The sequence below is a fragment of the Haemaphysalis longicornis genome, unplaced genomic scaffold, assembly GCF_048455015.1.
Source record: "Haemaphysalis longicornis isolate Haplotype H1 unplaced genomic scaffold, Haemaphysalis longicornis Haplotype H1 scaffold_4, whole genome shotgun sequence".
Taxonomy (NCBI): Eukaryota; Metazoa; Arthropoda; class Arachnida; order Ixodida; family Ixodidae; genus Haemaphysalis; species Haemaphysalis longicornis.
Window position 1 is genome coordinate 51,218,653 of NW_027526361.1, and position 24,205 is coordinate 51,242,857.

General features: G+C 50.5%; 1 protein-coding gene across 9 annotated transcripts in view; it reads left to right on the forward strand.

Annotated features, from left to right (window-relative positions):
* The window catches only part of LOC144178680 (uncharacterized), a 135,583-nt gene that overhangs the window by 67,831 nt on the left and 43,547 nt on the right, over positions 1-24,205 (forward strand). For 8 of the 9 annotated variants that reach the window (XM_077706689.1, XM_077706694.1, XM_077706692.1 and 5 more), the window contains 10 exons: positions 1,998-2,201; positions 2,569-2,728; positions 2,969-3,493; positions 3,673-5,670; positions 8,145-8,206; positions 8,278-8,457; positions 10,939-11,283; positions 14,813-15,131; positions 19,223-19,392; positions 22,317-22,665. In XM_077706689.1, the coding sequence (XP_077562815.1) occupies positions 1,998-2,201; positions 2,569-2,728; positions 2,969-3,493; positions 3,673-5,670; positions 8,145-8,206; positions 8,278-8,457; positions 10,939-11,283; positions 14,813-15,131; positions 19,223-19,392; positions 22,317-22,665 (4,312 nt within the window). The remainder of the gene's footprint in view (positions 1-1,997; positions 2,202-2,568; positions 2,729-2,968; positions 3,494-3,672; positions 5,671-8,144; positions 8,207-8,277; positions 8,458-10,938; positions 11,284-14,812; positions 15,132-19,222; positions 19,393-22,316; positions 22,666-24,205) is intronic. The other variant, XM_077706696.1, reaches the window with a different exon arrangement.

Consider the following 24,205-nt stretch of genomic DNA (forward strand, 5'->3'; position numbering starts at 1 on the left):
ATCGCGCGACGAGGCGAATCGCCAGTGGGAATGTGCCTTAAAGAGGGATTTTATAAGTTCTCAGCTTTTAAGTGCATTGGAGGTTTGTATTTGCGGTAGAAAAGGGGTATGAATGTGGGAATTTCGCAAAGAGCCCTTGCTGCCGTTCAGTTTCAGTGCACAAGTCCCAGTTTGGTTGAGTTGGGTCAGTTTAATTGCAGTTAGTTAGCATTTGCGCATGTTTGTAAGTGTTTGTCCTGACTGTTGTTGGAGTGTCTTTGGTAAGAATTAGAAACAGGATCAACCAAGCGTAGGCAGCATACACATTTACAAAGGTTAGGTCGTGGTTTGCACTCTCCTGTTTATATGGGGTTGCAGGTCATGTTGATCAGCTGTGCGGTGAAAAACTTTGACAGCCCACACGAAGCGCCATTCATTACTCCGCGCGCGTTGCCAGCCTTGACCCCCGGGTTTCTTCTCTGAAAAAACAGCACGCGCTTTACGGATGCTGGCAATGAATGATGTCCGTAGGGCGTTGAGACTCAAAAATAAGTAATGTGGGTCACACTCCGCCGCACATACAGCTGAAGCTCACCTCACCCGCTGGTTGTTGCAGCTTGCCTTGACACGTCCTTGCCATCCGTGCTGAAATCTGATGTATCCACATCCTCTTCAGGCTCATGGCTGTTGATTTCGTCCGCAAAATCGGCTGTTAATGCACTCGATTTGCGAGAAACACGTCGTCTTCTAGGAGCGTCCACGCGTGATGACGCCTTGATCGATGCGATCGCGCCACAATACGAAACTTTTTTGGCAAGGGAAAACTTCCGCGAAGCAAAAAAGTAACAAAACGTCGTGGAACACGCTGTGTGGTTCTTACTTTCTTATCTAGATGGTGTCAGGCGCCCGCAGCCCGCGCAAGTGCGCGAGAATTTATACCTGAAATGCGTGAATCAGATCGATTGATTTGAATAGGTGCGGTAAGGAAAGAGTTAACCTGCTTGGATTGCTACCTAACTGGTAATCAACTGCACTTCGCTAGATGCACGGTTAATGGCAGGGATTTTAAACGCTTGTGTGCTTTGTCAAATTTGTGATAGTTCAAAGCAGGATCAGCACAGCTGCATCTCTCTTTTGTGGGCATAATGGCTCTAGCTACGGGACAACAAACGACCCCGGCTAGCCTCGTTAGAGATGTTGAGCGACGATGTCAGCTCGACGGTCCCTTGTGGGCCTAAGTGGGGTTCAGGGTGTTCCCCCTTCGCCCGGAAATGACCCATCCAAAATGCCCCAGAGAGGTACGCGGCGTCCACAAGGGAGACGCCGCGACGGGTTCTACTCACCGACACAGGCGACGACAGGCTCCAAGGGGCCAGGACGAACCAGGGGGTTTATTGGCCCAGTTGTACAGTGCATAATAACGCCAAGGCCGGGTTAAGAACTACACTGTACCGACGCGCGCCTCGAGGCCGGGCTCTACGGGCTCTAGCGGGCCGCGACGGCTGAGGCGACACGGGGCTGCCGGCGAGGTGGGGGAGAAGGGGGGGGGGGGGGGGGGTGCGCTCCGGACGTGTGGCAGCGAGGGTGCGATACGAGCCGCGATTCCTCGCGTTCCCTATACTCTATCATCCATCTCCTTTCCGAGCCCGTGGAGCCAGAGAGACATCCAGAGAGCTAGCGAGAGAGCCGAGAGAGACCAGAGAGACCTCCGAAACGGGCGCGTCCGGTTTTAAGGCGCGAAGGAGAGGAGGCAGGTTCCCGGGCGAGGAGGAGCGGAAGCGGCGGCAGGGCAGTTGGAGCCCGCCGGCGCGTCGGCCCGCGAGGTGACGTCACGGCGGCGCGGGAAAGCGCGCTCGCTCGAAGGTCGCGCTCGCGGGAGGAGAAAACGGGGTCAAGCGAATCCCCACACTTTTCATCTACCCCCTCTCTTCCCTCTACATTGTTTTATAAAACATGGAGAGCTCCTTTGAGAGGTGATGCTTGTGTGGCGAGCTGTGTCAATGGGGGCTGAATTGCAGGTGTCCACGTCTGGAGGGGGCATGGCCTGTGGCCCCCCGCGCTCTCCGATGCCTCCACCGTCTTCCCCAATGGGGGGGCCCTCTCCGTCCCCACGGATGCAGCAGCCTCCCACGTCTCCCATGGCCTCCCCTCTCCACCAGATGTCGCCTCAGCTGCCTTCCCCTCGTACCCCGAGGCCACACGGTGTCCACCCCATGTCGCAGGTCAGTGGCAGCACCCTAGGGCATCGAGCAGCCCTTGTCCTGTCACGGCACGACGTGGGAACAGTAGGGGACCCGAGGGAACGTTTTGGGTGTGGCACCACCCAAACCCTTCCTGTGTCGTGTTTTTTTTTCCTACGGAATCAATGGATAAACACAGTAGTTTTATTTTTTGCCAAAAACATGAAAAAGATTGTAGACAGACTATTGCAACTGAAGATTCTATGTAGTTTATCCTTTGTGTCACTTGCACATTAGCTGAGGAGTGACATTTTGTCTGCTTACAGCCACTCTGAACTCCACAGCCTGCCTCGTATGTGCACGCCTTCAAATTTTCTTCCATGTTTGTTTGAACTGTTCCTATGTCTAGGATGACTCCTCCGGCATGTTGGGGGACGGGAGCTTCCAACTGCGTGAGAGCACGGACAAAGGCCCCCAGTCTCAGCAGCAGCAGCAGCAGCAGCAACAGCAGCAGATGATGTCCAGCATCGTGCAGGGTCTTCTGACACAGCAGTCGCCGATTCATGAAGGTACACAAAACCACACATCACATGTCTTCATCAAGTTGCTCTCAAGAAAAAATTGGTGCCTTTCATTGTGCATGCCATTGCCATGTGTCTGCTGGCCTTGGCTATCACCACTTTTTGCTGTGTAACAAAATGACCGTTAGGAAGTGTCTGTGTCTCACGTGTTTAGGTCCTTGCTATTGTATCTTCGAGTACTGCTATTTTCGTAGTGGTGATACTACTGGGAACCCTTTTATCGTGCAGGGGATGCTGAGGACTTCCCTCAACAGCAGCAGCAGCAGCAGCATTCACAGCAACAGCAGCAGCAGCATCACCACCATCAGCAACACCTGCAGCAGCAGCAGCAGCAGCAGCAAATGCAGCAGCAGTTGCAACAACAGCAACAAATGCAGCAGCAGCAACAGCAGCAGCAGTTGCAACAGCAGCAGCAACAGCAGCAGCAACAGCAAATGCAACAACAAATGCAGCAACAGCAGCAGTTGCAGCAGCAGCAACAGCAAATACAACAACAGCAGTTGCAGCAGCAGCAGCAGCAGCAGCAGCAACAGCAACAGCAGCAGCAACAACAACAACAACAAATGCAGCAGCAGATGCTGATGAAGAGGGAGGACGGTTCCACGGGTGGACAGCCCGTGGGCCACGGTGTGCGCATGGTTCCTGCCATGGGGGCCCGGCCTCCCTTCCAGCCGCTTGAGGGGCCACAGCACGCCATGCTGCACCCACGGTTCCCCGGCAAGCCGCAGATACCCCGCTACCTCAGCCGCCAAGGTATGTGCCTGCACCGCTGACACTGCTTGATGGTGGGGCCACCTGGTGGGCAAGGGTGGACCTCACTGATGTTTGCATTCTCCTTGATTGTCCACTTTGTATTTAGTATATCCCTAGCCTGCTAGCTTGTTGGGTGGCAGTGCTGGGTGGGGATCAAGTGTGATTTGCCCTCCATTCAGGTGGGGACCCTGTCAGCCAGCATCCGCCCGGCCACCCATACCTGCAGCGCACAGGAGGTGTACACCCAATGATGAGACCCCCGCCGCCTTACCCCGACCACCTGCGCAAGCCGCCTCCTTCGCCGGCCATCTCGCCGGGCCACGGAGGCCCCCAAATGATGGAGAGTGGCGGGAGCCCGGACCCGTCACGCACACCACCCTCGCTCTCGCGCCCCAGCTCGCAGCCCGCCCTGCAGTCCCCAGACCCAAGGTCCTCGCCCATGGAGCGGCACTTCTCGCCGGGGACTCCGTCCAGCTCTTCCAGCCTGCCGCAGCGTTCGCCGGCCGTGCCCGCCCCCGGGCAGGACGACGGCCGGGGGGACGGCGAGAGGTCTGTCGAGAGTCTGTCCGACCTGCTGTCCCGGGTTTCCAAGACCCCGTCGGAGTCTCCGAGCCCCCGGATGGACGAAGGGCGCCGCTCGACGGGCGAGCCTTCACCGGGTAGGGGCTCTGTCTCCCAGGACAACAGCGGGCAGACGCCGCCTCTCTCCAAGCAGGAGAGCATCCTGCAGTACCTTCGGGCCGGCTCGGTCGGCAGTCCGGCGAGCAACTCAAACTCGTCCCGAGGCAGTGTGGACAGCTTTGCCGGTGTCAGCCAGCCAGTGTCCTCTGCTCCAGATACCACGCCACGAGCATCGGAGAGTCCACAGTACGTGCCTGCGTCCATCTACCAGGGTGCAGTGGCGTCGCCTGTGGGAAGTCCGGCCTCCTCTTACGCAACGTCAGGGCAGAGCATGACACTCGTGGACTCCTTTCCTTCGGACAGCAGTGATGGCAATTCATCCATGCAAGTGCGCACTCAAATGGTTCGTGTGAGCCAAGGTATGATGGCCTTGCCAACCACATCGATGGGCTTCACTAGGACCAGTGCCATGCAGCAGCAACTGCAGCAACAGCCGCGGATGCAGTACATTCAGCAGCTGCGCCAACAACAGCAACAGCAGCAGCAACAGCAGCAGCAACAACAGCAGCAGCAACAGCAGATGATGCTTCAGCAAAGCCAATATGTGCCCCAGCAGGGAATGCTCGTTCGGCGGGCCATGCAAAACCCCCGACCAGGAGCTCCCGCACCTTTCGCCGATGGCCAGTTCGTCCGCGCGCAGATGTTCAGGGCCGCCGCTCCGGGGAACAATGCGGGGCGTGGCTTTGCGGTGCGGCCCGGCGGGGGTGGCAACAACCCTTTGGGCAACGGTGGTGGGGGGTTGCCCGGCGGAAGCCCGCACACGGTCGGCGGGGGCCGAGGACCAACGCCCGCAAGCCCTCCGAAAAATTCGTCGTCTTCCGGGGACGAAGGGGACGGGGGCAGCACGACGTCCACGCCGTCGCTGCTGCACCGTGCGGGGGAGAGTGGGAGCAGCTCGTTTGGGGGCAGCACGTTCCACGTGGGGCCCTCGTCGACCCTGACGTCGTACGAGGCCGAGCAGTTGGCCACGAGCGTGTTTGTGTCCCTGGACTACCCCTCGTCGACGATCACGAGCCCCGACGGCTGCATGTCCTCGGAGGTGCTGCTCAGCCTGGGCGACGCCTCTCCCGACGTGGCGGCCCTGGCGGCGGCGTCGGAGGACGAGGACGCCTCGGTGGAGCAGTCGCGCGTCGCGCTCGTGGTGGTCGGCCAGGAAGGGGAAGAGGACGGCCCCGAGGAGCACGGCCTGGGGGCCCCCGAGGAGCCCCTGGACGTGGCGGTGGTGGTGGAGACGGTGGGCACGATCCCCACGCCCGAGTGCGAGGTCAGGGAAGACGGTTCGAGCCCGAGCGGCTCCGAAGGGGGCATGGACGTGACGCTCTCGTCGGGCTGTGGGGACCTGCACCACCGGGGGACGCCGGCCGGGGACCACAATTACTCCAACCTGCCGCCAGAGGGCGTGGGCAACGAGCTCACCAAGAAACTGCCGGACGAGACGCACTTCTTTGACCGCCTGAACATGGGCATGGACGTCAAGATAGAAGGACATATCCTCAGTGAGTGGAACCTTTTCTCATCTTCTCTTTCTTTTTTTTTTTGTTTGGTTATTGTTTGTAGGCTTGCTTTTATGTGGCTCTAGGGGGAGAGCATTTAGCTTGCATCAATCTTGCAACGCCAAGAGTGCAAGTACACCTTTTTTCATTTTATGTGTGGACTACGGAATGGAACAGTGAAGAAGTGGCTGATACATAAACCTATGGCAGAAGCATGGGGGTGTAAACCTTCTATGGTATTAATTGTTGCACTGGTGAGGCTTACAGCTGATGATCCAGAAAGGGTCCAAAGCCATTCCACATGCTGAAACAGTGCACTCACTCATGTTTAAAAAAAAATTGCCCCCACCTCCCCGAAGGGAATCGTGAGGAAGTGCGAATGCATTTCTTGCGCCGAGAGTACACGGCGTAGTAATTCTGCCATCGCCTTGAGAGGCGCAGTACCGGCGAGGGGGAGCTGTCAGGCGAGGGGAGAGGCGCGCGCCGAGGGTGAGTGCAAACCTAACGGGGGGAGAGGCGCGCCAGCTGCAGAGCATGTGACGTCACGGCGCGAGGAGAGGGGGAGCAGACGCAAAGGCGCCAGCGCGCGGTCACGTGGGAGTGTGATGTCACGGCGCGAGAAGCGGTGCGGGAGCCGGCGCGGGCGCGCGCAGCCACGACGCGGGAGGCGGAGCGCGCGCGGGTCACGTGGGGTGTGACGTCGCTGCGCCGTTGCTACAGACGCTCCTCTCCGCTCCTCGCGCCGTTGCTAGGGGAGAGGAGGAGGAGCAATGCGGACGGCAGATTCAGGGTCGCTTATAAAGTGCATTCGCACTTAAAACAAAGTTTGAATGCTTCACTTGCATTATACGATAGGAACTGTATGCAGAATGCTTGGTGTAATAGAAGGCATTATCGAGGGCAACCAACGTGTGGCCACATGGTAGTTTCAATTTCTATCCGTATTATTATTGAAATTTAATTTGTGTTGATCATTTTCATTCCACTCCGCAATATTTACTGCTAGCCATAGTCATTCTGTCACTCCGTGCTTCTGTCTCTTAGCCCCCTACAAAAAAGCCTTAACTAGATGCTGTTAACTAGATGCTGTTAGTGTATGGAAGGAAACTTAGATGAAAGACATCATATGTGATAAGGCGTGAGCGAATACTGCCTTTACAGGCGTGCTTCTCTTTTATTTGCCAATGTTTTGCATGCAGGATTTCGACTTGCGTAATGGGCGCGTAATGGGCGACGTTGCATTCTGTCTTATAGCTCTGTGGTGTTTGCTTCAAAAATTCACTCTGTGCCGGCAAAAGTGCAACTTTATTTGGTATACTGAGCTAAAGGTCGCGGGCACGTGGTCAGCCGTTTGTCATTCAGTCGGTCACAACACGGGATGATCGGTCTGCATGGGTTGTCGAAGCGGTCCCATGCCTTTTTTTAAACAAAACTTCGTAACCTTATGTCTCTCACCCTCATGGCCAGAGCCTTCGTGTCCAAAGAATAAATGATAATTTACTCGCAGAAGTGAGGTATACACGGCAATGCTGGCGAGTAAACCAATTCACTGAAACCATTGCAGTGTTGCTTGGAAGGTTGTATTACGGCATTTGGTTGCTGCTACACCCCTTTTCTGTCACGTTGTTCGGATTCAGCCATTTGCACAATACGGAACGAGGTGAAACGGTGTAGAGGAAATGAGGGAGCAGTTTTGAATTCGTCATCTCTAAGGCATCTTTTGCTGCCAAGCATTCGCTGAAGGGTCGGCAGGCAAGTTTCAGGCTTGAAAAACACGCATTCTCTTTAATGTCTCTCTAAAGAGCAAAGCGTGTGTTTAAAAAAACTGGGTTTGTAAGTTTTTTGTAAAAACTGGGTTTGTAAGGGTGTACCTGTAAGTACACCCTTTGTCAAAATTTTCTAGGCCAAAATTAAGCTTTCTAGACCACAACAGGTTTGTAGTACCCTGTAAGTACGCCCTTTGTCAAAATTTTCTAGGCCAAAATTAAGCTTTCTAGACCACAACAGGTTTGTAGTACCCTGTAAGTACACCCTTTGTCAAAATTTTCTAGGCCAAAATTAAGCTTTCTAGACCACAAAAAATTCAAAGAATAAGCTTTGCCTTTAAGTGTCAGAAAAATATTTTAATAAATGATAGTAAGAAAGGAAGGTGTTTTCTCTAGCTTTCCAGCATAAAACGTTTCAGCGTCACTTGGGACGTAAGCTTGTACATTGAATTTTTTGCGGCCTGCGCACTTTTGGCTTGGCCTAGGAAATTTTGACAAAGACTCTACATCTTAGCTACTCTAGTCTCTAGTTCATTGTTGATGGCAAATATTGTTAACAACTCTGCTTTGTCAACCTCCTTAAGTTTGTAACAACTTGCATCCTTAGCAGTATGATCATTGCCATTTACACTTTAACTACCAAGTTAAAGCTTTCGTGGGCAGTGGATGTTGGATGAATTGTTGACATTTTGCTATCCCATTGCTTTTCAGCCATACCAGATGAAAAACCCTGCCTCGAAAAGCTCATAAATGAGAGGACCACGCCCCCGCAGGTGAATCTCATTTTGAGACGCTGTCTTGTGGGTGTGTAACCGGCTCATTGCAGTTATTTTTTGCCCCGCAGATGCTGAAGACAGCCTCTCCGCCCATCGCACCCGTGTCCACTAGCGCCATGTCCTTCCCAGCATCCGTGACTCACACGCTGAATTTCACCCTGAGGCAGACTGGCATGCCTCAGACCGTTCGGCTACCCCACGACGAAGGCCAGCTTGTTGTGCTTCCCACCAAGGCAGTCGTGCCTCAGGTGAGGAGACGGCCCAACAGAGGTCCTTCTCGCCCCCTCTTCTGATTACCGTATTTACTCGAATCTAACGCACCCTCAATTGTAACGCACAGCCGTTTATCGCGGCCCGAAGAAGAAAAAACGCTGTGCCCTCGATTGTAACGCGCACTAGACTTTCATTATTTAATACAAAAGTGCAACTTTTTCTCACTTGGAACAAGCAAGGCTTATTCCAAAGGTGGCACGAAATGAAATGTGCCGGTTATTGCCGGCAAGACAGTCACCACGACGACGGTCTGGGGCAGCGCCGCCCCGGCACCTCTGTCGTTACGGGTCTCTGAGCCGCTTGCTGCTGCTGCATGTACTCCATCTGCGGTTCTTTTATTTGGGGATATCACCCCCTCTTTGGTCTGCTGAACCCTTTCCGTGTCGCCTTGCTTGCGAAAATTTTCTCTTTCTGTTTGTGCCAGTCCTGCGCGCAAGTCTCCGGAACACTGAATGCACGTGAAGTGACCCAATTTCCATCTCTTTCCGCGCACAAGATTACTTTCTTCTTAAATGCAGCATCGCGGTGAACCCGCCGTGTCTTTGCAGTGGGAAATTCCATGGCAGAAAGAACAGAGGAACGCAAAAAAAGACTACGCAAATAAGAAAGGCAAACATGCGCCGACTACGAAGCGCCGGCTACACGTTCAGTTGTCAAGCGGCCATCTTGAAACGTCGATGGCGATACAGTGCCACAGTTTTGAGCCGTACTCGATTGTAACGTGCGTGGGATTTTGGAACCTATTTTTCCGGAAAAAGGTGCACGTTAGATTCGAGTAAATACGGTATTTGCAACAAAGACCCTGGTTTTAGCTTGTGGGGGTACTCACAAGTCAGGAAGTCAACTGGGTTGTACTGACAGGTTGGGCTGTAAAACCGTTTTTAGTTTATAGTGCTTTTGCCTCGCTTTTTGGGTACAACTTAAAAACACTCTGCTGTAGTATGTGTCGAAAATATTCACTCAGTTTAGCAAGTGATGAAATGTACTAAAGAAAGCAAGCAAAGCTTTGTTTCTGATACAAAATTCAGGGAAAACTCGGAATTATTTGGTGTCAGATGAATGAAAATAACGCTGCACACACGTGTGTTTACTTGTTATTGAAAAAGTCTAAGCAAATTCTACCAGAACAAAAGACCACATTCTTAGATTTATTATGTGGGGAGTTTATTTTAATTAGGCAATGATGGATTAAGCAGGGTATGGGGCACTGCTTTGTTTTTGTGTTCAGGCAGGGATTGTTGAGAAAGCCAGCCACAACTGAGGGCTCATTTCTTTCCTGATGTGGTGTTTGATCCTGTATTACAGTTGGGAACATTTGTTGTAGCAGGTACATTTTAACGATAATTTTATGACTTCTAGTTTTCGTCTGTGGTAGTCTCTTTTTCATTTTTCCAAGTTACAAGCTGGCACTGTTTGTGGGATGAAATAAGAAGACAGTGAAATGCTTCAAACGAGACAGATATGTGGGAGGAGGAGGCAAACCAGGTTTTTTGACAGAAAAATGACTGCAGCTTTATTGCTAGAAAATGGCTCAAACAGGCAAGATGGCAAGGAGGAAACTATGTGGCTAAGAAACACCAACTACATTTAAGCACAAGGCAGAAATGCGAGCACCTTTTCCTTTCCCCAAGAGGTCCTCATGCTCATAAAAGGGGTCCCCATGTACAGTCGTTCAGCATATTACAGTTCACTCATATTTTATCTAGGTTCGTTTCCCGGCTGCGGCAGCCGCTTTTATGATTGAGGCGAAAAGCGAAAATGCCCATGTGTACGAGATTTCGGCACACACTAAAGATCCCCAGGTGGTCAAAACTAATCCGGAGCCCTCCACTACGGCACGCCTCATCGCTTGCGTTGCGTCGGCACGTTAAACCCTTCAATCAATCATTCAATCAATCAATCAATCAATCAAATTTTTGCTAGGGAAGTGCAGTTGAAGTAAGGCTCCTTACATTCGAATACAAAAGCTAAGCCCTCATTCACACAGCCGTTTTTCACCCCGTCACGTCGTCTACACGTCATCGTCTTCAGTCATGGACGACGGTTTTTCGGGTGATTTCTCGCTGCAAACGGTGTGACGGTGATGGGAAGCCGAGCTCTATGTTTCCGTTCCGTCAACGCGACGGGACCACGCCGTGTTAAACCAGCCAATCAGAAAATAAATTTTTACAGCTTAAATTAAGAGAAAAGTGATTTTCTTTACTTTTCAGATTAAGCACGATCAATGCTAGGCTAAAATGATCACTAGGCAGACGACCCTGTACTCTGGCGGAGAGCTCCAGTACGAACGCTACTGTGTTTACGTCTCCGTCGCGGTTTTCTGAGGTGACGGACGGTGCTGTGACGGAGAAGGTGACGGCCGTGTGAATGAGGACTAACAGGTTGTGCAGTGTCTTCTTTTTGCCCGAGGGATTGGCCGTAACTGTCATCTTCTCTCGCCCCGCCTCCCTCGGCAGCTGTCGCCGTCTCCACCTCTGGCCAGCTGCGAGCCACTGACCGTGAAGACCGAGCCGGTGGTGCCACCGCTGGCCACCACACCACCACTGATGCTGCGCATGCATCCAGTGCCGCCCACGCCGCCGCCGTCCGTCAGCAGCGCAGGGTGCGCGGCCAACAGCGCTCCGCTACGCTGGTCCCGCACCCCCGAGCTGGTCACGGTCAAGGAAGAGGTGCTGGTGATGCCGCCCGTCATGCCTCCCACACCCCCGCCGCCACCGTCGGCCGCCACCGTGGTGGTCAAGCAGGAGGCACAGGCAACGCCTCCCCCTTCTTCCCCCTGCCTGGTCGCTTGCCAGAAGCACGTGAGTGGCGGGGCGGCGCTCCTTTCGGGGCCTCTTTTCTTGCCACTGGGTCGGGTTTCTTGTTTGCATGCACGGCTGGAAGCTCTGGAGGAACGGAAAACAGGCTGACAAAGCTGGGCTGGCATCATCTCTATACTGGGGTACAAGTTAAGAATGGCAATAGCTCATGTAGTGTGTTGCTCCACCGAAGCACTGGAATAGTGACACCAACATGCACGTTTTGAAAGGGCATTGCATTTAATGCGTGACATAATTGTGTGCTTGTCTCGCCTAGTTTACTTGTCATCGCCTCAGTAATTTATAAGCAGATTAACCTCGAAAAAAAAATCGCAGTAGCTTTGCGCTGCGCCAAGTAACGGACAATTGTGCTGATGAGGTGCAGAGGCAACTTCCGGTGTCGTTCTTAAGTTGTACCCGAGTATAGTGCCAGTTAAAGTGACGGTTTCCGCATTCTGTACAACCTCAGCCTACTTTACCGAGAAACAGCTGACAAACAGCCGACAAACAGCCGGGCCTAGTGCTATGTCACAGTAGGCGTCCTGCAAGGTTCCCAAAATAAAATAAAGGAAATTTATCGGAATGTCTGTCTCTTGGCGTGTGCAAGCACAATGCACGCTCGATTAATTCGAGGTAAAGCGTGTAAGATGAGGAACACGGAGGACGCAGTGTGCCATGAACTTTACTTACAGCTGAGGTTTATTGTAAGCCTTCCAGTATCAAAGTCGTCTTCTGAAGGAACTATTGAAGCACCTAAGCTTTGCCGCATGGTGTGAAAATGCGGGAACACCACTTCTTGCTGGCTTTAGTGTCGCTGAGTTTCTTGCAGTTGGGTGGAGCGTTGTTCAGTGTACGACGTCGCAAAACATGCATAACTAAACTTTTCTTTCCGAGTATGAGCTTCACTGCAACACACAATCTGGGAAAGCTAATTAGCAAGGACTATGCTTGGCATTGAGCCTCTTGGTACTACTTTGCAGAAAACAAGATAGCAGAAACTCAGGGAGTTGTCTACTAATGCGTAGCATTCTTATGTCGCTGTTCCTTCAGCCAAATATGGTTATGAGTAGTGCAAGACATTGGATTACATTAATATTTAAAGTTTTCTTTTGTTTCTTTTTACCCATAATGTAAATTTATACCATCATATCAATAAAGGTCCTTTACTTTACTAATCTTTTTTTTTTTTTTTCCTATGGTGCAAGGCGTACTGCAGAGTTGGTCCATTTATGCTTTTGTTATTCGTATTTCCATGTCGTTTTGCACTCTTTTTTGTTTAGTCTTTGGTTTTTTTTGGGAGATCTATAAGATGCATATTTTTCATTTTGTCAGATTATTTCTGTGAAAAATTTTTTTACTTTACTTTTTTTTTCTCTCCAAAATTATGTCCACTCAATTATTTCTATTTACGCTGTCATAAGGATTACAGGTGTTACTTCCGCCAAATCTGCATTTCGCGGAACGTTTTTTTGCAGACCTTTTTCGCTTATTCTTTGGTTTTGGAGGGAGATGTATGAGATGCATATTTTTTTATTTGGTCGGATCATTTCTGTGAAACAAACAAATCTATTTTTTATTTGGTTTTTCAGAATTCTGTCCTACCAATTATCTCCATTTACACTGTTATTTTTTGTAGAAATGCAGGGCATTGCACGGTTCACAACTTTTGCTATTTTTTATTTGTATTTTGAACTTTTCTTGCTGTCTTTTTTTGTTTATGCAGTTTGGGAACGGGGTGTATAAGATTCTTTTTTTTTTGTTTTTTCCAGCTCATTTTTGGGAAAGATTTATTTTTACCACTTTTCTTACTTGGTTTTTCAAAATTTTGACCAACCAATTTTCTCCATTTAGGCTATTATAACGTTTAAGGGGGTAACTTCTGCCAAAGCTGCATTTTTGTGAAAATGCAGGGCCTGGCTGTGGGGGGCACTTGCCAAAGAATGCTACGCATTAAAAACTAGCAAAGGACACAAGAAGGTTTAACAACATTGTATCACTGCCCCTGTCTAGCTTCAAACATTTAGGGAGCACATCTCTTCCCCAGACAGCAATAAAGAAGGAACACCTGCATACTCATTTTTGAGGCACAATGTATTGCATGCCTCCATAATCTCCACACCATTTTATCTTTTCTTCTTTTGAGAATCGCTGCAGCTTCATCATTCTGCACCACTTCATCCGGCGGTCAACACGTAGTTCATTTTGTGCTTCAGTGGCTCTCGAAAAATGTGTGCTGAAAGCGATTGCTATTGTCCCCAGTTCGCACAGCGGGAAAAAGGGTGACTGTTTTTGGTAATGTATTTTTGTATTAGCTGATCAACTTTAGAAACCAGCTGAACTGCATTTTCATTTGTGCATGAAGATGTGTTCTTTGGTTAGTACAAACAAGCAACACAGTTTGGTTTTGTGAACCCGAGCAGGTAATACTCGAAACATATTTCTTTTTCCTGTTGAAACGTTGATTGAATGTGTGCGTGATGCGTAAACTGTATATTGTGGCTGGGCCTAATGCTTCAAACAAATAAAGAAGGGAGAACTTTTGCATTATATTGCCCTTGCCTCTATCTGAGCTGGTGTACTTGCATGTCATGCGTGTGTTGACATTTCTAGTTGTTGCTTTATTGTCTATGTTTGTCAATTTTAGCATGCAGTAGGTTGCATGGTGCCTTTATTTAATGCCAGTGCTTGTTTTTAAATGTGGGTCTGGAAGAAAAATAAACTGTTTTTTGGTGGTGGATTTATTTTCTGCTGAACAAAAGGAATGCAATCTCCCGTTGCACCTCTGTTGGCGGTTATGGCAAAGAGTGCATGTGCTCTAGAGTGTCATTTTATGCCTTTCCGTATCATTTTATTTCTTGTCTCTTTGGAGCCTGTCGTTAAGTTATTTCATGGGGTTTTCTTCTTTTTGAAGTGCTTTGGTTTCTTTCTCACTTTTGCAAGAATTTTGGCTTGTACTCACCTCTTGAGAAATGTATGCACCACACTCTTGGACTGTGCATTTATTGTTATGAACATGGCCAGGGTTGTCATGAGCACGGAACATGCAGCCGCAACCTTGACAGTTTACCGTGGCGTTGCCTCGGCACTCTACAGTTGCTTGTTCGAACACTTGAATGTATTGCCTTATTTTAAAATTGCCTGCTTGGTTTGACTGAATGGGGATTGGTTGTATGAGTGCAGCGTTGTTAGCATGGCGAGCATGTCCTGCACACGTGCCGAGGTCCCTCCTGTGTATCTTGGATTTTTCTCTCTATTTTTGCTTTTTTTTCGCTTTTTTTTTTTCCTCCCAGGAGAGTACACTTTGAACTTGAGACGGCGTGAAACATTTGGAGCCGGTTGAAAGCCTGGTCACCATTGGGGCAGTGGTTGTTGTCGTGTGCTGTGTTCTGGTTGCTGTTGTTGTTGCATGAGTGGTGGTTACAAGCATGTCTTCTCTTCTCCTCCTCCCCCTCTCTCTGACCCCGACCTCTGCCCCCGTCTGGTTCTGCCCCGCACTTCTTCCTCCTCTTCTTCTGGGCCTTGCTGAGAGCAGGAGTCGGAGGACGAGAACGCCGATGAGGCTGCTCCTCCTCCTCCGGAAAAGGAGTGCGCCGACAGCGAGCCAGCCGAGGCCCCCTCGCAGGATGAGAGTAACCCTCCGTGCGATGATGTCCCTCCTCCCCCCGAACAGAGGCAGCACCCTCCCTTCGTTGTTGCCACCCCTCCCGACGCCTTCGTGGCGAGCCCCGTCTCCGCGGCCGTCCCAGCGAGCAGCAGCAGAAGCAGCACGCCCGCGGTTGCAGCCAGTCCGGCTGCCAGTCCGGGTGTGCCCCTCAAGGTGGAGCCCCCTGCGGTGGTGCCGGTGGCTTCAGGTGGGGCTGCCTCTAAGGCTTTTTAAACAAAAGGGAAAGTGTGCTCCGCTGAAGGTGTTTATGGGGATATAAGAAGGCAAGCGAGGCAGGGGGCGGCAGAAGGTTAGATGGGCAGATGAGATCAAGAAGTTTGCGGGGATAAATTGGTCGCAGTTAGCACAGGACCGGGGTAATTGGAGAATGATGGGAGAGGCCTTTGCCCTGCAGTGGGCGTAGATAGGCTGATGATGATGATGATGATGAAAAATACCGGCTGTGTTTTGGGCAGTTGGGATTGTCATGCCAGCGTGGCGGACCATTCTGTTGGGGCATACTCTGCAGCATGGCTTAATGGTGCTGAGAAGTGCAGCCAATGTTCTGGCAGCCAATGTTCTGGAAATTTAAGTTTGGGAAGGAACACACACATGCAAAAAAAAAAAAAAAGAAAAGGATGGTTTGTAGGCTTCAAGCAGTGAGCCTGGCCATCCAAGTCATGGACGGAGATTTGATCTGCCTCTTGCTACTTTTAAACGGCTTTTCGTAGTTATTTTCTCCTTAAAATTTCGGCCTTCGTGCCTCACATTAAAGGAGTTCAAAAATTCTCTCCATTAATGCCTTGGTGCAGATTGGTTACAGCTCAGTTTTAGTTATCTTCTCCCACAACGTTTTTCTTGTTTTTCTTGCTCTGCTTTTGAAATCAATTTTTATTTCTTTGTGGATTTTGATGAAAATTGGCACAGCAACTGGAAATGCCTTTGCAATAACACCATTAAAATTTCAGAGTCATATTTTGAAAACTTCTTGATTTATAGAATTTTCTTTCTGTTCACCTTGTACCAAGCTTCAGCAGCTTATAAAACGTGTTAGAAAAATTGTTCGAAGTGCTATGCATTCCCAAATGAATGGGAAAGGTCGTGAGACTCTTAGATTTATTTATTTACAGCACAATGTTTTTTTAGTTTTAGTAGAGGTGAATATACAACAACCATGTAGACTGTGAATAACTATGTGAATAAAAAATTCACAAAAAGTAAATCTGAAAAACCAAAAGTGTCACGACCGGAACAGTTCATCAAGGAATGTTATGCAAAGAACGGAATCAAAAACAGACCTAGCCGTCATAAAGAAATCACCAGAACAAGGGACGCAGGTGGCAAAACAAAAAAAAAAGACGTTTTGAGAAAACAGTTTCCAAAGGTTTCTGAGGTGCAACATACCTGTCACTCATAAAAAGTCGCTAGGGTTGTAGCCTTTCATGTCCTTTTGAACATGGGGCTTCTGGGAGGCCTTGCCTTGAAATTGGAGTGCCTTTGACAGCCTTTTTCTTTCCACAAAGCATCATTTTCAGCTCCTCTGTGAAGAGTACATAGCCCAGTTTGCAGACCAAATGGGGGAGATGGCTTTTAATGCAAAATAGGTTAGCTGGTTGCCTGTATAGGACTGGACAGCTTCCCTATGCAATTTTGTCACCATGGCAACTAGTGAAGCACTTTTTTAACTCAAATTCTGAAACTGACTTTTGGCTTATTTATGTTTTATAACCTTGCCTGGAGCAGCAACTTAGTACTCGTACGTGCAGGGGTTCATTGCCAAAAATTTACATACCACAAGGATACATTAATGAGCTACTTTGAAGCTTGGTATAATATTCTGCTTAACTCCAACTTCAATACATGCATATTTTTTAGTACTTTTGTTATTAAATGCTACGACAGTAAGGGACATTTATAACGCCGCGAACAGGTTATTCCGAACTCCGACCTGTTTGCGTGATTACAATAGTTCATATCACAAGCTAGCTGCAGCACTGTGGAGGCTACATTGTTGTCCCCCTCAGGGCGCCTAACTCACCGCGAAGGAAGCGACAAAAGGCGCCGGGGCCTTGCGGTGCCACTCCGAGAGGGGAGAAGGGAATGTCATTTCAGGACCCCCTTCACGGCGAGTTAGGCGCCCTCCCTGGGCGCACTATTGATAACAATGTAGCCTCCACAGTGCTGCAGCTAGCTTGTGACATGAACTATAGAAGTGCACGGGAAACGTTGCACAAGAAAGGCGATATGGCTGGCGCGCATCGCGGCGGGCGTTTACCGTAACACATACTTTGATTGTCTCTGATAAGGCTCGTCAGGTTGCTCGTCAGGTTTCTTTCCCGAGGCTAGCGAGCCTACTGCCAAACATAGCAATAATTAATTGTGTAAACCGCTATCACAAGCGCGCACACCGCGTTTCACCCTCCGGGGTAAAGTTAAGCGCGCCCCATGAAGCGTTCGATGACGTCCGCCTTTCGAGCCACGCAAATTCCCGTAATCTGGCTTGCGATCACAGGAATTCCAGTCGCGATAACGTCCATGTTGAATACCACAGCAGATAAAATGACTGAACAGTAACTTGGCCGAGCGAAGCAGCGAAAATGAACTCGGAAACGTGCACATCGCAGTTGAGGCGGCCGCCATCTTGCGTTGCCGCAGCGACGCCCAATAAGGAGGGCCGTCTCATGGCGCGTCGACCGAAGAGCCAATCGAGCTTGAGCATCTATTTCTGGCCTCGTTTTTTGCGTCTTTCTTTTTCCGCCGTTCGTGCGTGTGTGAATGAATGAAGATAGAAGGAGCGACCTGAACCGGTAAGAGGATCGCTCGGCCGATCTAATGCAGGGTGTCTAGCGACCGGGAAAACCGGGAGAACAGGGAAAAGTCAGGGAATTTTGAGCCACCGGGAAAAGACAGGAAATTGTCGGGGAATTTCTCAATCAAGTAGTACCAGTCAGGGAAAACCACTTCGGGGCCTGCCCACACTGTTTTAGAATAGGGGAAACCAGTCTTGGAGTCCACCGAGAAGTTGCACAAACGCAACACGTTCGCGGGCGACGAAAGCGTGATCCGCATGAAACGTTTTTCTCGGCACGGTGTGCGCCGAGCGGCAGGCGCCGGTAACGTGGCGGCAGCACCGGTCGCAAAGTAGTGCGGTAAAAGCGGCCGCTTTTAATGCTACTCAAGGCACAAACGCACTTGCTTGTGCAGGGAAGGAGCCACCGCAGGCACGAAATCGTCGACGCGGGCGTAAAAATGCCGCGCACGAATCGCGTGTAGAAACTCGGCGTGCGGTTCACGCAGCTGGCTTAGGTTGCTGGGTGCACTTGCGCAGAGGGACGATGTGTGTGGTGCCCAAATCACACGCAAAACGCGCTTTTTTTCCAGCGAATTTTAAAAGGCAGCGCTTTTCGGAAGCTAATCTTACAAGAATTCTTTATGACATCAGGAGCCAGAATTACATAATCAAAAAGGAACATGACATGGTTTAGCATGAACCGCATGCGGCGTTTTCTGCTCGCGAAAACGCGCCGCGGACGTCACAGGCGCGCTGACGCTGCCGCGGAACGCTGAACCATAGAGTTTCGCTGAACCACCCTCATTGCCCTCACGCTGCGCGCGGTGCTGCCGGCGGCGGCAACATGGCGGCAGCTTCGACCGCGAAGCTTGAGCGACCGCTTCTAAGCGCTCTCTGAAATGCCGCACAAGGCACGCACGAAGTTGCTTGTGCGGTAAAAGAGCTTTTAATGTGGACGAAAACGTTACTATAAAACATCATCCGCGCCGCTAGTGAAAGCGCCTATGCAATACCTGCCCGGGGTGGTAAGCCTAAGCATCTCTGGCGTTGTTTGAAACTTCATTGTTTGAAATGGGTACTCAAAATGGTTCCTTGCCACTGGTGCCACCAAAGTTGAATGAGCTGTAAAATTAGTTCCAAGCGATGCATCAAGAAACTGCTTCAATTATTGCATTCACCAGGGTTCATAGTATTGGAAAATATAAATATTAGTTTTATGACCAGCACTGTTTTGTCTATTGTATGGCCAAAAAAAGGCTGATTATCTCTAATTACCTTGGGAACTAATTGATTAACTAAAAAAGTAATAGCATATTCGAAATCAGTGGGAAGAAAGCAGCAACACGGACAAGTTTCACAAAGCTTACTTGAAAATTAAAAGAAGTTGTTTTAAGACTAGTGTCCCCCCTTAAATAGGGGTGTAAGGCTTAAGAAGGGTCTGAGCTACTGCTGGTGCCGCTTGCACTCCTGTTATAAATTCTTTTTGCGTTCCTCCGTTCCCGTTGCAGAAGCATCAATGCCCGCGGCGGACGAGGGCCTTGTGGTGAAGGCTTGCGAAGGTTCTGCTGAAGAGCCTGAGGGGCCCGTGGGGGGCAAGCAGAACGTGCTCCTCAAGCAGCTGCTACAGAACTGTCCCTCAGCTGAAACACACAAGCCGCTGGCCGGAGAGCTGCCGGAGGTACGTTGCGCCGTTTCGTCCACCCATCTCGGAGCAATCTCAAGCTGAGAGACGCCTCTGTTCCTTTCGGGCCAGTTGGCGTACTTGTTCTGACTGAAGCCATTTTGTCACAGTTCTTACTCAGCTGTGCCGTGTAGATGTGCTCCACAGCGCACGGGGGCGTTGGCATCGACTGCCGTCAGAATATTAAATTTACATGCATGCCGAATACGGCACTGCTAGGTGACTACTGTTAGCCTAGCAGTGGTTGGGAAACTAGGTATTCTGGTGGCAAATGGTTGCTGTTCCCCCCTCCACCCTCAAGTTGATGGCAAACCCCACTGCACGCTTTCTTGCTATGCGAAAAGTTATCCTGTGACCCAGTCGCAGTAAGGAAGCTAGAGTTAAAGCTGTCATCTTTCAATAGCAGTACCTCAGGACCTTGTGGATACATTCCTCAGGGGTGGAACTGCTGTGCCAATTGCGCCATTGTGCGCCAATTTGCCCTGCTGCGCCAAGCTGCGCAGAAACGGCAATTTGCGCGATTATTGTCCATTGAAAGCATACAACGCCAAATTTAGCCGAGTCTTGTCGTCATCCGGGCAACACTGAGCGCTGGCTTTCCGGAGCGCCGGATTTCCCGTCGATCACCCGTTTAAAAGGGAACTGCTACAGTATATCTATAATATCTATCTATCTATCATAATAGACGCAGCCGCATCCACGCCGCATCCATAGCCACGGCAGTTCAGTGCACTCGTGGTTCCCTCGTGGAGTTTACGCAACGTTGTTATCGCCGCGGCTTTCCCGGGAGGCTGTCACCAGCATGAGTAAAAGCACTTTGAACAGTTATCTAGTGTTATAACTTGAGGCATGGCCTCTGGAATTTGCAGCTGCTCGAAGTAAGACGAACGACTCCTTCGCACACCCTTCGCATCAGTAGTTAACTCTATGGATTGAAGTCTAATTTTTCGGGACCTGCACGAACCGAGAACTGCGAAGCCGCTGCGCGCGTGGGTTATTGTACGATACTGAGCGCATGCGCACGACGACGCGAGGTTCCGCGCGAAGGGCCACGTGCGCGTTAGCGTTCCTCGGTGGGAGTTTTCGGCGCGCATGAACCCCGAACTTACGGCCAGTAACCACATCTCCGCTGTGAATAACTGCCCTTTTGCATCAGAAGTTCATTTGAAGCCGAATTTTTCGCGCTGCTTTAATGAAAGAAGTGGTGTGGAGCTAAAACAGTTGCGTGCAGCGCGCCACACAGCCACCGTACTCGTTCGCGCGCCGACGAGGCCCGACTCGGCCGCGAAAACGGGCGTCTTGATGGGATGCCGTGTCCGCTTTCGCCTTCGCGTCTACCACGAAACGAGGCGTCGTGAAATCGCCGTCTTCGTTCGCTGCCTGCCTTTGCCTGCCTATAATGCCTGCCTTCTCGGTCGACGCGGCGGCGGCAGCTTGCTGGGAATACGGCAACATATTGTACGGCGCCCGTCTTCGTGTTTGGGCCTATCGATGGGAGACGATGCGCGCTCGGCGAGTGCCGCGCGGGTAGGGCACGTCACTGGGACGTTCGCGACGCCTGGGCCCCTGATTTCGCGGTTGCGGCGGCAGCGGGGCGGCGCACTGCACGCGATTGTTTTAGCTCGAAACTACTTTACCAAAAGATTAAAAAGAGCAGCCACCGTTAGTAACATAGTCAATCAATCAATCAGTCAGTTTATTATTACAAAAAATACATAGCACGGGCAAAATATACAGAAGGAGGTCCCATAGTCGAAGTCTGGGACCTCCTGTGCAATGTAAAAGTGAAAAAAAAAAGTTTTAATAAATAGTGTTGATTATTATACAAATAAAAGCCAAAAAGTCGCTACATTTAAAGGAATTGGCAAAAAGCAGGTTTCAGCCCGAGTAAAGGGTAATATCAAGGTGCCAGCTCCTATCTGATTTATTGCGCTCCTGCTAAATAATTCTGGCCAGTTCTATTTTTCATGCAGTTTTTGGATTAGTTGCTCTTAAAAGTGCGCTCAGCCGCATTATTTAAAGCCGTCAGTGTGCTCCAAAAGTGCTCCGAAATAGCCCCTAAACTGCTCCAAACCTGCTCCAAAATGGGATTTTTGCTGCTCCAAAGCTGCTCCAAAATAAGACTTTTGCTGCTCCTGTGCCTGCTCCAAAAAGCTAGACCCTGCTTCCACCCCTGATTCCTGATTGGTGATGTTTTTCTCACAGTTATGCTGGGAAAGCGGAGTTGTGAAGTATTAAAAACCAAATTATTCTACGGTAGGGATGATGGTGGGCTGTTGCAGCAGTTGGTTTGGTTGTGTCGTAGTGGGCACGTTACCATTGTGCATAAGAAAATAAGGTGGTATTTATGGCCATAGGCGGTGAGGGGAACGTGCAGTTAGTGGTGCGAAAGGCAAGACAGTAGCAGAGAACCGATAAGCTTTTGTTCGCACAACTGGGTTATCAGCACACATGGTTGATAACGCGACCATGTTATCGGCACAACACGAGAGGGATATTGGCCGATGGCTAACAAGGAACTCAGGCTGATCTGCTCCTGCTAGCTTTCTTTTTTTGTTAGGGCTATAGCAAAGTGTGGGTCTTTATTGTCTGCTGCAAGGAGGCCATCAAACAAAGAGGCGTTGTGTGGTGCTCGAGCTGTTTGCTTGGTGTTCACATTATCGGCACCCGTTTGCTGGCGCGCCTTTGTCGGGTCGATTGCCCCGAAAATGAAAAGCGTAAAACCTGCTAGCAGCAAGTTATTGAGCGCTTTCATTTATGGTGAAGTCCTCATAGCACCCTGAGATATCCTGCACGTAGATTTGTGTGTTTTGACACATGACAGCAACATCTTCTACTTTTTGTGCGCGTTTGTTTGACAGCGATATCAAACTTGCAGTCACTAATTGTGCCCTCTCCCCCTCTTTTTGGGTACCCTTCAGGGCACCCCCGGTAGCCATCCAGGGGCCAGGAAACCAGAGAACGGCCCCTCCGAGGTGGTGCAGGCCGCACTGCAGCCTACCTCGCGTGCTCCGAGCCCATCAAGCGAGCAGCTCCCTGCGTCATCTGACCAGTCGGCTGTGGCAAAGGCCGAGCCAACGGAGGACGCCGAAGTGACACCGGTCACCACGGGGACCACGTTGGAAGCGCAGCCCACGGAGCCCACAGTCTCTGTGGCGTCCAGCCAACCTGCAGGAGGAACCACCACCACAACCACCACCACCACTACCACCACCACCACCGATGCTGACAAGCCCGAAGAAACCAAAGTCCGCAAACTGACATACTTAGGTATGGGCAGGCATGGGAGGGGAGGCAGCGGCTGGGCTTGCTCGCTTGTTTGTTGTTAAGCTGCTTGAAAAAACAGATTATGGTGCTACCTATCAGCGTTTGCTGTATCTGCCACGGTTAGATTGCTCAGGCCTTATCTTTATTAGCAGCCGCTTCTCTGTGCTTCTGCACGTTCTATCACACAGGCGTTTGCTCCCGGCGTGCAGGCAGTCGTAACAGTCAGAGGGAACTGGGGGTGAATCGTGACTGAAGGCAGCTGGCACACTGTGATTGGTTGATCACTTGTGATGGTACTGACACACTACCTCTCACAGCTGGCATGCACTATCACATCTGATTACAGGTTATGTGAAGACGTCACTCGGCATTGCTCTGGCCTTTTCGGACGCGTTTCTCTCCGTGGCCTTCAGTGGGCTAGGGTGCATAGGCGAGTGCTGGAGTAGCTTCATGGGGGAATTGTGTGGTTATCTTGGAGTGTCGCTGTGAATGAGGACTTATCGGACGTGTAGATACCGTAAAAACCTGCGTATAATACGAACCCGCGTATAATACGAGGTGTAATTCGGGGACAGCAAAATCAGAAAAAAAGTTTTCATCCGCATATAATGCGAGGTAAAGAGCACAGAAAACATTTATTTGCACTGCAGTTGCCGTTCACTCATTGTCAGTTTTCGCTGGCACTGTCTCCCGACGTTCGTTCAGTCATCGTCAGGTTCGCTGCTGCTGTCTCCTGAAGTCGCCTGGTCGGAAATGTCTTCCCACAGAAAATGGTCCTCAGTGCCATCAAGGGCGTTCGAGATGCTGCATTTCTTAAAAGAGCGACTGACGAGCTCCTCTGAGATGCTGGCCCACGTATCCGCGATCCAGCCACAAAGCACCGCTGGAGAAGCCCGCGTCAGCCATCCGGTAGCTGTCACTTACGGGTCTCCTGACCTCATCCACTCTTGGTAGCAGGGCCTGTTGCAGTGTTTGAAAGGCTTGTTAATGCAGATGTCCAGCGGTTGCAGCTCGGATGACATTCCTCCTGGAATGACAATGAGTTCGGTGCGGGGTTCCCGCAACAACTTCTTCACGGAATCGGCCAGGTGGCAGCGAAAGGCGTCCAACACGAGCCCTGACGGGAATCCCCAACAGTGCTCCAGGCCGCCGACCCCACAAAGACTTTATCCAGTCAAGCACCAGTTGTTTTCTCCACCCGCGAATGCTGCCTTCGGTGACGCCGAACTGCCGTCCTGCGGCGCAATTCCTGATGGTCTCGGCATATAAAATAACTTTTCTTTTAATTGCAGCCGAATACAGCCTTCGCGCACCCGACATCGTGATAGACTTGCGGTGAACGTGCCAATCCTTCACGTGGTAAAAACAATCAAAATGGCGCCGGCTGAGAGAAGCAGCAGCCAGCTAAGGCCACCGCAAGATGGCGCACCCTCCGCTGAAACCGAAGCCGAATTTTCGGCTGAAAACTTTGGGATCCACATATAATACGAGGCACAAATTTTACATAGTAAAATTTGGAAAAAAACCTCGTATTATACGAGGG